We start from the raw sequence: 13,975 nt of genomic DNA, 5'->3' as shown, positions 1-13,975 counted from the left end.
CAGTTGCCGATTATTTTGGCTACCATGGCTAGAAGAAGAGATCTCAGTGAGTTTAAATGAGGGGTCTCAAAGGTGCATCGCGAGTTTCAAATGTGTGTGTGCGTGTGTGCACGCACTCGCAGCCCTTTCTCGAGGCAGGTGCTCAAAATGATAAAAGGGCATTCCCCCTGATTCAATTTTGTTTTTTACTTTCATAATTAATGTCTTGAATTTTTTAACATAACAATTAGCTCTGTAGTGAACGTTTTACATAAGCCTATTTCTTTCTGCAACAATGCACTCACTCATCATCGCAAATTGTAAGCAAGCTACACTGAACAATAATATAAATGCAACATGTAAAGTATTGGTCCCATGTTTCATGAGCTGAAATAAAAGATCCCAGAAAGGTTCCATATGCAAAAAAAGCTTATTTCTCTCAAATCTTGTGCACAAATTTGTTTACATCCCTGTTAGTGAGTATTTCTCCTTTGCTAAGATAATCCATCCACCTGACAGGTGTGGCATATGAATAAGATGATTAAACAGCATTATCAATACACAGGTGCACCTTGTGCTGGGTTCAATAAAAGGCCACTCTAAAATGTGCAGTTTTGTCACACAACACAATGCCACAGATGTCTCAAATTTTGAGGGCACATGCAAGTGGCATGCTAACTGCAGGAATGTCCAACAGATCTGTTGCCAGAGATTTAATGTTAATTTCTCTACCATAAGCCGCCTCTTGCGTCATTTTAGAGAATTTGGCAGTATGTCCAATCAGCCTCACAACCGCAGACCACATGTAACCACACCAGCCCAGGACCTCCACATCTGGCTTCTTCACCAGCGGGATCATCTTAGACCAGCCACCCGGACAGCTGATGAAACTGTGGGTTTGCACAATTGAAGAATTTCTGTCAGAAACAATCTCAGGGAAGCTCATCTGCATGCTCGTTGTCCTCACCAGGGTCTTGACCTGACTGCAGTTCGGCGTCGTAACCGACTTCAGTGGGCAAAGGCTCACCTTCAATGGCCACTGGCGTGCTGATGAAGTCTGCTCTTCACGGATGAATCCCGGTTTCAACTGTACCGGGCAGATGGCAGAACGCTTGAATGGCGCCGTGTGGGTTAGTGGTTTGCTGATGTCAGTAGAGTGCCCCATGTTTATGGCATGCTCTGGGTCAACTTGTACGACTGCGTGCTCCAGTTCCCACCATATCTAGCAACTTCACATTTAAGCCATTTAAGAGGAGTGGGACAACATTCCACAAGCCACAATCAACAGCCTGATCAACTCTATGCGAAGGAGTTGTGTCACGCTGCACGAGGCAAATGGTGGTCACACCAGATACTGAGTGTTTTTCAGGCCCCTACCTTTTTTTTAAGGTATCTGTGACCAGCAGATGCATATCTGTATTCCCAGTCATGTGAAATCCATTGATTTGGTTCTAATGAATTTATTGCAATTGACTGATTCCCTTATATCAACTGTAAATCTTTGAAATTGTTGCATGTTGCATTTATATTTTTGTTCGGTGTAGTTACAGTGCCTCCTATAGACATGATTGACATGAGGAGAAGAGGGTGGGCAATCAGCTGATCATTGATGTTGATGACTGATGTAAATCGTCTCTTTAGCTAGCTCTATTTCTTTTACTGATTGTTACGTCTCTATGTCTTTCTGCCTCTCTCTGCTGCACGTATCAGCCAACCAGATCGAATATTGATTATGTAGGCTAAATCAAGTGTTATCAAGTGTTAATCAAATGGTATGCTGCTGTGGCAGTAATGTTGATACTTAAATTGGGTACTTAGCTACACATACTCGACCGGTGACCGCATGTCTCAAGCCATGCATGTTTGGATACCGAGCGGGCAATCTCTGTACAGGGCATATTGGGAAAAAGGGGCAACCGGGACTGGGTGGGGGGTGGCAAACTTTATGACGACTTGCGGGCAGTGAGTTGATAGAAAAATAATAATAATACAAAAAGAAATTGCGGGGGGATTATACCACCAGCAAAGGGGCATGTGTTCTGCACAGGTAGAGCCTATCTGAGCGTGTGTGTGTGTCTCAGTCACCAGATCTCAACCCAATTTAACTCTTATGGGAGATTCTGGAGCAATGCCTGAGACAGCGTTTTCCACCACCATCAACAAACACCAAATTATTGAATTTCTCAGGAAAGAATGGTGTCGCTTCCCTCCAATGGAGTTCCAAACACTTGTAGAATCTATGCCAAGGCACATTGAAGCTGTTCTGGTGGCCCAACGCCCTAAAACACTTTATGTTGGTATTTTCTTAATTTTGGCAATTGCATGTACAGTGCAGTGAAAAAGTAATTGCCCCCTTTCTGATTTTCTCTATTTTTGCATCTTTTTTTATACTCAGAGTTGGGGAGTAACGGATTACATGTAATCTGTTACATGTAAGGGATTACAAAAAACTGTAACTGTAATCTGTTACGTTACCAGCCAAAATATTGTAATCAGATTACGGATACTTTTGAAAATTATTATTTTTTAATTCAGAAAGGATGTTTGCGAAGGAAAAATTGTTGAGACTCCTCTGTTTTTTCAATGACATTTAAATCAGCATTGAAAAAATTTGCAAATTTACGTTTGTTCCACCTGAGCGAGTCTGACCACAAGTCAGTGACCACTATGATGACACACCAAATGTGTTCGATGGATCGCGAGAAAAGAAAAGGAATAGGCTTTTGTAGGCTACAGTCCATGCTATGTCTTCCAATGGTGCGACTGCTGTCGGCATCCAAAGAGTATCCAACTTGAATAAACGCTTGGAGGTAAGGATGACAGGAGTGGTGTAGTCTACGGTGATACGGATATCACTTATTATTGATATCTACATAGCGCATTGATGTGAATCACAACGCAGCTCTCTCATTTAGCTATTTGCGCCTTATAGATTGTGGTTGTTGTGGATGGCTACTCACAAATCTTTATGTGTATTTGAACCGAATAATGGTTGAATTCAAGAAGTTTAAGCTGTTTATCAATCATTGTTTTTGAAACCAGTGGACAGCCAGTGAAAAATGCACTCTTGCAACAGCTGCATGGAATAAAAGTGGGGCTTTTATTGCTCAATTTAATTCATGCTGATAAAAAAAAGAATCCATAGGCCTAATGGACACATGCTGAAACTCGCACACTTTTTATAGAATTAAAAAGGAGCCATCTGCAGTTGCTACATCCATTTTTTGACTTATAAAATGATATAGAATGATATATAACCCTTGAATGAATAGGTGTGTCCCAACTTTTGACTGGTATAGTACATACAGTACCAGTCAAAAGTTGACAAGGGTTTTTCTTTATTTTTACTATTTTCTATATTGTAGAATAAAAGTGACGTCAAAACTAGGAAATAACACATATGGAATCATGTAGTAACCAAAAAAGTTTTAAACTAATCCAAATTAATTTTATATTTGAGATTCTTCAAAGTAGCCACCCTTTAAGTTGATGACAGCTTTGCACACTCTTGGCATTCTATCAACCAGCTTCATGAGATAGTTTCCTGGAATGCATTTCAATTAACAGGTGTGCCTTCTTTAAAGTTAATTTGCAGAATTGATTTCCTTCTTAATGCGTTTGAGCCAATCAATGTGTTGTGACAAGGTAGGGGTGGTATACGGAGGTGTACGGAGGCAGAGGTGTGATGGTTTGAGGGTGCTTTGCTGGTGGCACTGTCAGTGATTTATTTAGAATTCAAAGAACACGTAACCAGCATGGCTACCACAGCAATCTGCAGCGATATATATATTTATATATATAGTTATATTTATATATATATCTAGTTGAACAGTTGAACTAAACTCATGAGGCATATAAATTATATTCCTCAAGAATCAATGGATATAGATATCTATGTCCATTGATTCTTGAGGAATATAATTTATATGCCTCATGAGCTTAGTTCAACTGTCGTACTCCATGAGAACCCAAAATAGAAGTTTGTTTTTCTCCAAATAGGCTGTACAGTGTTTGTTCACATTTACATTTATTCAAATGTAGGAACTGGGTTCTACAGTTTGACCCCACTGCAATCTGGCTCCCGATACAGCAGTAATTTTTTTATTACCATAGCATTTTATATGTTCTCTATAGTTATGTTCTTGAAAATGTATAAATTGACCAATTTGGCACATTTGGGCAAACTCCTGGTCGACTTGATACAAAATATTGTGTAGTGAAATAATTATTCACTGGATCAATCTGAAACTTTGCACACACACTGCTGCCATCTTTTGAATAACATCAAAATTACACATAGAATCCTAACTCAATGTATGCCTTTCTCTTGCATTTCAAAGATCTAATGTCTTATATTATCCTGCATTAATTTCAAATTTCCAAAAACTTCAAAGTGTTTCCTTTCAAATGGTATCAAGAATATGCATATCATTTCTTCAGGTACTGAGCTACAGGCAGTTAGATTTGAGTATGTAATTAGAGGTGAAAATTTAAAAAAGGGGTCGGATTCTTAAGAGAATTTATGAATCGTATTATTATATGTAGTAGAAAGCAATGGGTTAGAAGAAGCCTACATAACCAACTCATAAAGTAAAATGTAACATCCATATATGGCCAGCTATGTAAACTTAACATGGATTTATCCTGCAATACTGTAGATGTTGTTCAATTGGTAACATACATTTTTGTCTTCTTCTAATGCCTCTTAAGGGGAAAGTAATCTAAAAGTAACTGAATGTAATCTGATTACGTTACTGAGTTTGGGTAATCCAAAAGTTACGCTACTGATAAAAAAATGTGGACAGGTAACTAGTAACTGTAACAGATTACATTTAGAAAGTAACCTAGCCAACCCTGTTTATACTGAATGTTATTAGATCATCAACCAAAACCTAATATTAGATAATGGGAACCTGAGTTTACAAATAACCCCCCAAAATTATACTTACTTTATTTATTTAATAAACAAAGTTTTGCAACACCATGTGTGAAAAATGAATTGCCCCCTGATTGTTCCACCTTTAGCTCCAATGACTGCAACCATTTTTTAAAGCTTTATTTAACTAGGCAAGTCAGTTAAGAACAAATTCTTACTTACAATGACAGCCTACCAGGGAACAGTGGGTTAACTGCCTTGTTCAGGGGCAGAACAACAGATTTTTACCATATCAGCTCGGGGATTTGATCCAGCAACCTTTGGTTACTGGCCCAACACTAAACACTAAGCTACCGGCCACCCCAAATGCTTCCTGTGGTTGTTATTTATTCTCTCACATCGCTGTGGAAGAATTTTGATTTCATTTCCAGTCCTGCCACAAAATCTCAATTGGGATTAGGTCTGGACTTTGACAAGGACATTCCAAATCTTAAAATGTGTTGCTTTTAACCATTTTTATGTAGACTTGATTATGTGTTTTGGGACGACAGGTAGCCAAGTGGTTAGACCATTGGACTTGTAACCGAAAGGTTGCAAGATCAAATCCCCAAGCAGACAAGGTTAATATTAAGAAATCTAAAAAAAATCTATATATATAACAATCTGTTGTTCTGCCCCTGAACAAGGCAGTTAACCCACTGTTCCTAGGCTGTCATTTAAAATAAGAATTTGCTCTTAACTGACTTGCCTAGTTAAGTAAAGGTAAAAAATGAAATAAAATGTGTTTTGGATCATTGTCTTGCTGCATGACCCAACTGCGCTTCAGCTTTACCTCACAGATGTATGGCCTGACATTATCCTGTAGAATTCTCTGATACAGAGCAGAATTCATTGTTCCTTCTAAGGCAAGTCGTCCAGGTCCTGAGGCAGCAAAGCATCTCCAAACCATCACACTACCACCACCATGCTTGACCATTGGTATGAGGTTTTTACAGTGGAATACAGTGTTTGGTTTTTGCCAGACAAAATGGGACCCATCTTGTCTAAAAAGTTGACTGAAGTTTGCCAAAAAAGAACCTGGAAGCACCTTGATGATCATCAAGACTCGTGGAAAAATGTTCTATGGACAGATGAATCAAAAGTATTACTGCTCTGTATCAGAGAATTCTACAGGAGAATGTCAGGCCATCTGTCTGTGAGCTGAAACGCAGCTGGGTTACGCAGCTAGACAATGATCCAAAACATACAATCAAGTCTACATGGAAATGGCTAAAAAGCAACACATTTTATGTTTGGGAATGGCCTAATCAAAGACCAGACCTAATCCCAATTGAGATGTTGTGGCAGGACTTGAAGTGAGCAGTTCATGCTTGAAAACCAACAAATGTTTCTGAATTAAAGCAATTCTGCATGCAAGTGTGGGCCAGAATTCCCCTACAGTGACGTGAGTGACTGATCAACAACTACAGGAAGTGTTTGGTTGGAGTCATTGCAGCTAAAGGTGGCACAACCAGTTATTGAGTGTAAGGGGGCAATTACTTTTTTACACAGAGGCATTGGGTGTTGCATAAATTTGTTTATGAAATAAATTAAATTAGTATATCATTGTTGTGTTATTTGTTCACTCAGGTTACCTTTATCTAATATTAGGTTTTGGTTGAAGATCTGATAACATTCAGTATCAAAAATATGCAAATGTAGAGACAATTAGAACGGGGGAAAATACTTTTTCACAACACTGAAAATGCGCAACTCCACACAATAATGTTTCCATTGTTCCATTATTATATGGCCACAATGGATTCAACCTACAATGCTTCATGGACATTTTCATTGACACTTCTACCTGTGATTCATTTGTACAACTATGTTACAGATCACAATGGCCAGCTGTTTCATGACATAATTACAGCTGTAAGGAAACTGTAATCTAAAGTGTTACATTATTTTTACAACAAGAGCATTATTCAACGTTCACTGTTCTATATAACATCCACGGCTGCAGTACATGTCTGGTGAGGGATATGAAATAAGTGTGTCTATCAGATTTACCATGCACTAGTCTGTCAACATGATATCATTGAAAAGCATCAGTCTGGTAAACTTTTGTTGAAAGATGAGCTTCACAAGATGTGATGCATAAGTCAATTCATGTTGAGTCTGTTCTCTCTAATTTCCAATGCTTCACTTTGTATTTGAGGGATAGAAATTGAAGTCTTCCTTTCTGTTTATTTAGAGGGAAAGCATGCATTCTAAGATCATCCCACTGATTTCTTCATTTGTCTCTTTGAAAATAGGCCTCTGGATCCAAATGTCAATTCCAACGGAGGCAGCATCAGTCTGGGCCCAGCCGTGTGTGACGTGAGAGAGTGAAACAACGAGAGAGTGAAAGACAGAGAGAGAGGAAGAGAAGGAGGAGGAGGGGTCTCTCCAATGATAACCCTGAGTGTACCATACATGGCTCTCTAGTAGCCACCATTTTAAATAGGCCCTTACAGTGCACTGCGGCGGCTGACCTAGAGTGAAAATGTGATGAGCTTTGCTATCATCCCCGTAGCGAGCTAGTGAGTGTGGATGGCGGCCGGTGAAGGAGGCACATTGCTTAATGAGACCATTGCTCTTGTGTTGGGACGCTTAGGACAGGCAATTACGGAGGAATTACCACCAGAGGCCTCCTCCAGCACTGCTGCTGCTGCCGCTCCACCACTGCTTACTGCTGGAGCAGCGAACTAAGCATTCACAGCTGGTTACAGAACTTTTTTATTCCGGTGGATTTTTACTATTTTTGTTCTTTTTTTTCTTATTTGCTACTGGTTGTTGTGATTGTCATTTGTCGTTCTTTTAACGACATCTCGGTCAGTTCTGACCTATCTTTTATAATGGAGCTACATCCATTGCGTGTTTGGAATAAGGACTGGGCCTCTTTCCTCAGGCCATGGATACCCATACTGCTGGGCCTGCACATGCAGTTCTCCCAGGCGTCCGGCTCAAGCTGCCCAGAGGAGTGCCGCTGTGACAGGACTTTTGTTTACTGCAACGAGAGGAGCCTGACCTCGGTGCCTCTAGGGATTGGAGAGGGCTACAAGACCCTCTACCTCCACAACAACCAGATCAACAATGCCGGCTTCCCCTCGGAGCTTCACAACGTCGCCTCCGTGGAGACTGTCTATCTCTATGGTAACCAGCTGGACGAGTTTCCCATCAACCTGCCCAAGAACGTACGGGTACTGCACCTTCAGGAGAACAACATCCAAACCATCTCCAGGGCCGCGCTGGCTCAGCTGCTGTGGTTGGAGGAGCTCCACCTGGACGATAACTCCATCTCCACAGTTGGGGTGGAAGAAGGGGCATTCAGGGAGGCCGTCAGCCTCAAGATGCTCTTCCTCACCAAGAACCACCTGAGCAGTGTCCCTATTGGTCTCCCTGAGGACCTCAAAGAGTTGCGATTGGACGAGAACCGGATTGCAGTGATCACCGAGGAGGCGCTCAGGAATGTGACGAGGTTAGAGCGCCTCCTGCTGGACGGGAACCTGCTGACAGACGAGGGTGTGGCCCCTGGAACGTTCCAGGACCTGGTGACACTACGGGAGCTGTCTCTGGCGCGGAACTCCCTTACCTACCCGCCCCCGCTGCTCCCGGGGGACGTTCTGGTGAAGCTGAACTTTCAGGATAATCAGATGAATGAGATCCCTGTGACGGCCTTCGCGGGGCTGAGAAAGCTGGAGAGGCTAGATATTTCCAACAACCAGCTGCAGTCCCTGACAGAGGGGGTCTTTGATGGCCTCGTCAGCCTCAGACAGCTCACTGTTCGAAACAACCTTTGGCTGTGTGACTGCAGCATTAACTGGGTCATACTGTGGTTAAAGTCTCTGCCAGTCTCCCTCAATGTGCGCGGCTTCATGTGCCAGAAGCCCGAAACTGTCCGGGGCATGGTAATCAGAGAGCTGAACACCGAGCTTATCCAGTGCCCTCGCAGCACCACGGCTGCCCTGCCGCCCACCCACTTGCCCCCCACCTCGAAAGGCCTCACCACCCGCTTCCCTCCCTCCTCCTCAGGCTACCCCTCAGACACGGAGTCTCTCTCTCCCCCATCCAGGCTCCCGTTCTCACCCACACATCACCCCCCTCTCGTCCCCTCCTCCCCTCCCAGAGATGGGGAACAGAGGACTAACCTGCCGCCCCTGGACCCTGAGCGGGAGACCCTGCAGATCAAGTTCACCATACTCAATGGTTCAGCCATCCACGTCAGCTGGGTAGCGTCCTTTCCTGTCACAGCCTACAAGGTCACCTGGGCCAAGATGGGTCCCAGCCTGTCGGGAGACACAGTGAGGGAGAGGATGGTGGGAGGGGAGCACCGGGGCATACGGTTGGTCAACCTCAAGCCTAAGTCCACCTACCGGATCTGTGTCATCCCGTTGGATGCGTTCAATAACTACCGGCCCAAGGATGATACAGTGTGTTCAGAGGCTGTGACTAAGCCGGTCTCCTATGGCCTAGGTAATAATACAGGGCCACCGGGGCCGGAGCAGGCCACCCAGCAGGACCCCAGTTCTCCCTTTCTTCTGGCTGGCCTCATCGGAGGGGCCGTGATCGTAGTTCTGGTGCTTCTCCTTAGCATATTCTGCTGGCACATGCACAAGAAGGGTCGGTCGTCCTCGGCCAAGTGGAAATACAATAAGGGCAGGAGAAAAGACGACTACTGCGAGGCAGGAACCAAAAAGGATAACTCTATACTGGAAATGACTGAGACCAGCTTCCAGATAGCGTCCCTGAACAACGAGCAGCTCCTCAAGGGAGACTACCGCATACAGCCCATTTATACCCCTAATGGGGGCATTGGCTTCAGAGACTGCCCTCTGGGAAGCAATAGCACAGTATACTGCAAGAACAATGTTCAAGCAGACGCAGACTTTTGCCGTACATGATGGTTTTGCGTAGCAGAGTGTTATAGAACCCCCTTTGTATTAACAAATACACTTAACTACATACAGTACACTGAACAGTATATTTCAAAGACCTCTGTGTCTGCAATGTAATTTATACACCGGCTGGACTATAATGTTGAATTCAGCTAACTTTTATATTCCCTTAGTAAAAAATGCTAATTGATTTATAAGTTATTGATTTCTCAAAGTTGTGTTACTCGGTTCTGTGCAGCCAGTTCTTTACAATCAGAGCTTTATCATCTTATATTTTGAGCTTCATAAAGATTGGGCCATGTGGAAGTCATATGATAGTCAGACGGTCTACTCATTCCTATAAAAATAGCCTAGCCAGTAATGAGTCTAACATGCACAATGTCCATAACAGATATAGCTACATCCCATGTTTTGGCAATGGAAATTAAAACAAATAGGGTTTATGTCAGAGACTTGATGTGGCAACTCAATGTGACAGACAGAACCAACCATTCAGGAAATGATCTTTGGAGATAAATATTTTCTCACAGTAAGGATTTGAGAGAGAATGGGAGAGAGTATGGGAAGGAGGGAGGAAGGGGAGGGGAAGAGAGAGGGAAAGAGGGAGAGAATCTGTTCATGCAAATGTACCACAAGAGGGCAGAATTTTTCATGATTGTCAATGATTCATTCATGATTCTTTATCTTTTTATTTGCTTGGACATTGCTGAGTACTGAATAGTAGTTCTGCCTATGTAGTAATACTGCAGTGAGTGTCTCTCTTTCATCATTTCATCAACATAACAAAGACACATTTCTATGAACACAGTGTTGAGAAGTGTTGGTCAAATGGCTGCATGGATTCCAGGGCTGGTATACATATAGTGTCTCAGATTAGATGTGCTGATCTAGGATCATGTCCCCCTCTGTCATCTTATACAAAAGGCTACACTGATCCTAGATCAGCACTCCTATTATGAGATGCTTGATACATACGGCCTCTGATTCAAGTATTTCTTTCAGTAACAACACTCTTATGTTCTTGGTCAGTGGTCATTTACCACAACTTGGAAATACTGTTCATGAAATGGTAGTAGGCTACTGTAGTTATGAACTTTGTTGAACCTTTTGATTGTTTCCCAAGCTGTTCAAAAACAGATTTGTTTTCTCATGGACTTGACTCTGCAAATCATGCACAGGTCATAAGTTTGCATTGTATGCTTTCCAAAAACTAAAATTAAAGCATAAGGAAACTGTACATTGTATAGTTGAGAATGAAAGATCAACAAGCACATCTGTCAAGATAGTTGGATACTAAGCAGCTATTTCAGTTTTTGTTCAGCAAAAAATAATGTTATGGTAATATATTATATGTGCCTTGAAATGATCAGCTCATAATGTAAAGTCTTTTGAATCCATGTGTTTTTGCACAAAAGTGTAATGTAAATACATTCAATTGACATTGAATTGTTGTTGAAAAAAACGATTGCCTTGTATTTGATTATTTATTTGTATCTTGTTGCTTTATCAGTCTTATCGCATCTCTTTATCACGTAAGACATTTTTATCTGTGATGCTACGGTCTTCTCTGGGAGAAATACACCAATTATGTAGAGAGTATATCATCGATGCTTTGAGTTATTTTCTACCAAAATGTGTCCTCAGCTCTCACAAAAGTTGGGCCCTAATTTGGAAGGGACACGTGTAGGCTGGATAATAAATAAAAAAGTCAAACACTGAATGTTACCCTTGAGAACAAATTCTGTGGTGATGATACTGCAATTTGTTTGTCACAAAATGTATTGTGTCCCATATCAAATCGCTTGTTTAGGGGATGTGGAACATTGAGGGATAGCTTTTATATCGCTAACATTCCAAAATGATATACATTACTGTAGTAAGTTGCATTCCTCATCCTCAGACATTTTGTCAACCTCCGACATTCCATTTCATGAAGCTTCTATTCTAGCATCTATTTTTAACGAGTCTCTAGTCTAGTGAAAGGTCATTTATACTTTAGCCAAGCTCTGCCCGCACTGAAGATCAGACAGACTTGTAGTCCACTTTGGCTCTCTGCCACCTTTTCTACTGATGGCTGCAATTACATGATCCGGTACCGATCCAGGTCATGGCTCGGCTGTTTTCCTCATTAGTCTTGTGCTGTGAGTCTTTGTGTGTGTAGCACATGGGGATGTGTGAAATGTACTCCTCAGCCTGAAGTGTCACGTCTTGCACCAGCGAATAGCTAGCTTTTCACGTGGCGCTGACTGGTAAGATGCTTCAGGAGGGTGGTCATGTGTGCTAGCAAGGCAGAGGTCCTGAGTTTGTGCCAGGTATGGGCTGAATCTGGAAGAATTAGTACTCGCTAAGCAAGCAGCATGACGTCCTTTACATGTGTACACAGTATACTGTAGTGTGTGTGTACGCATTCTCCTGTGATTCCTCTGAGAGCAGAGGAATAAATGAGGCCTATAAACAGTATACCTATCTGAATTATCTCTAACCTATGTTCCTGGTGTGCCGGTGGAGACAGTAATCAGCCTTTAAATTCACACTTCCGTGCCCTTCAGTTCTGTGGTCATCTATAAAAGTAAATAAATGCTCCCTCTCTGGGGAGATCAGTGTCTGTGAGTGAGATACTTTCATATTGAGGACAGATTTGAAGGTAGTGGACTTATACTATATGTGTGGTACTTTGTCCAGGTCTGCCACGGGCCCAGTGTGGAGGAGACATTGAGGGATGAATGTGAACTTTCTCTAGCTTTTGTAAATCATGCATTGCTGTTAATGGAATAATTTCCACAGAAGTTTGAGTTCTTCATGCATATCTCACGTAAGGTTTCAGCCCTTAGTGAGTGTCGGGCCCAGATCCACGAGGGGGAAAAAGGGGGCTTAGCCCCCTCAGTTTTAGGTCCCTTTATAAAAAGAGCAAAAAAGTTCAAATGATTGAGTGACAGGTTGGCACAAACTCTGTATCTCCGCTGCGCAGCTTTAGGCACCCCAGCCATTTTGAAATCTCTGCAGTGATTTGCACACTAAGGAGGTAAATATCTTCCACTGAACAGTCCCTCTTCCAAGGGAACTTATCACAATATATGTTCAATCAATCCCGTCTTCCTCCCCTATTCCTTTGCATCTTCTCTTTACCAATTGTGAGGGAAGTGTCAGCGCACTGTCAACTATGTTCTGTCTCACCGTGCAGTGACCTTCTAGTACTAAGACAGTGTTTGTATCCTAAGTGGCACCCTATTCCCTACATATCACATACTGTTGACCAGAGTCCTACAGTAGTGCATTATATAGGGAATAGGCTGTCAGTTGGGATGCAACCTCAGTGTCACCCGTGTGATGTCCCACTCTGCAGTGACCCTCTGGTTCTGAGAGATTCAGGCTGTCAGTTTAACAGTTGTCTGGCTATTAGTTCCCTGGCCAGCACAGTTACTGTAATTGTTCAGGGATGACAATGGACAACCAATGGCATGATCACTTAAAATACAGAGTCGATAGGCTACAAATTCCAAGATTAAACTTCAATGTGCTATTCCAATGTGCTAGTATTTACTTGTATTTTAGATATTTGTTCTGTGGTTGTGGTAGTAGAAATACAGAAATATAGAAAGTGTAGCACATGGGAATGCTATTTAATTGATATACAACCAACTAAACAGATAAGTATTTTACTCATACCAAGTAACATGATCCATTTGCGATCTAGATTATTTTCATTAAAATAGTAGTCAAATTGTCCTAGAGTTTGAAGCGTGCCTATAAACCAATTTATTTGGCAAGACAGCTGTGCATGACTGCATCTCACTGTAGTAGGCTGTAGGCTATGCTTAGGTTATTTGGATGTATATTCACCTTTTATTTGTTGTGTTTGTTTACTGTTAATGTAACTAGCCTAAATATAGATTGTGTCATGCCTTTATCAATATTATATTTTGTTTACTAGGCCCACTACTTGGTACAACTGTTTTGTTCTGGTCACATTCACAGTTGTGTCGGTATTCTAAGCTAAACTGTTATTCAGTATTTTTGTTTGGGTGCATGAATAACTAGGCCACTACTTTCAGCATTTAGTTGCCATTATTTTGGTAAAACAGCCATGTGTATGGCTGCATTCACATAGGCTGTTTGTAAAAGGGGAATTACCCTATCTGTTTTGTAGCCTATATTCATCACCAAAACAGCCTTGCTCTAGTATGTAGAGTGCTGTCCATTG

At 41.9% G+C, this 13,975-nt stretch overlaps 1 protein-coding gene across 2 annotated transcripts in view; it reads left to right on the top strand.

The window, feature by feature from the left end:
• The window catches only part of si:dkey-87k14.1 (leucine-rich repeat transmembrane protein FLRT2), a 57,769-nt gene extending 46,530 nt beyond the window's left edge, over nt 1–11,239 (top strand). For both annotated transcript variants that reach the window (XM_014195022.2, XM_014195001.2), the window contains one exon: nt 7,153–11,239. In XM_014195022.2, the coding sequence (XP_014050497.1) occupies nt 7,735–9,780 (2,046 nt within the window). In that variant the 5' untranslated portion in view covers nt 7,153–7,734 and the 3' untranslated portion in view covers nt 9,781–11,239. The remainder of the gene's footprint in view (nt 1–7,152) is intronic.
• The last annotated feature ends 2,736 nt before the right edge of the window (nt 11,240–13,975 follow it).

Source organism: Salmo salar, chromosome ssa01 (assembly GCF_905237065.1).
Source record: "Salmo salar chromosome ssa01, Ssal_v3.1, whole genome shotgun sequence".
NCBI classification, from domain to species: domain Eukaryota; kingdom Metazoa; phylum Chordata; class Actinopteri; order Salmoniformes; family Salmonidae; genus Salmo; species Salmo salar.
The sequence above is the reverse complement of the archived record's forward strand: the minus strand, read 5'-3'. Positions and strand labels throughout refer to the sequence as shown.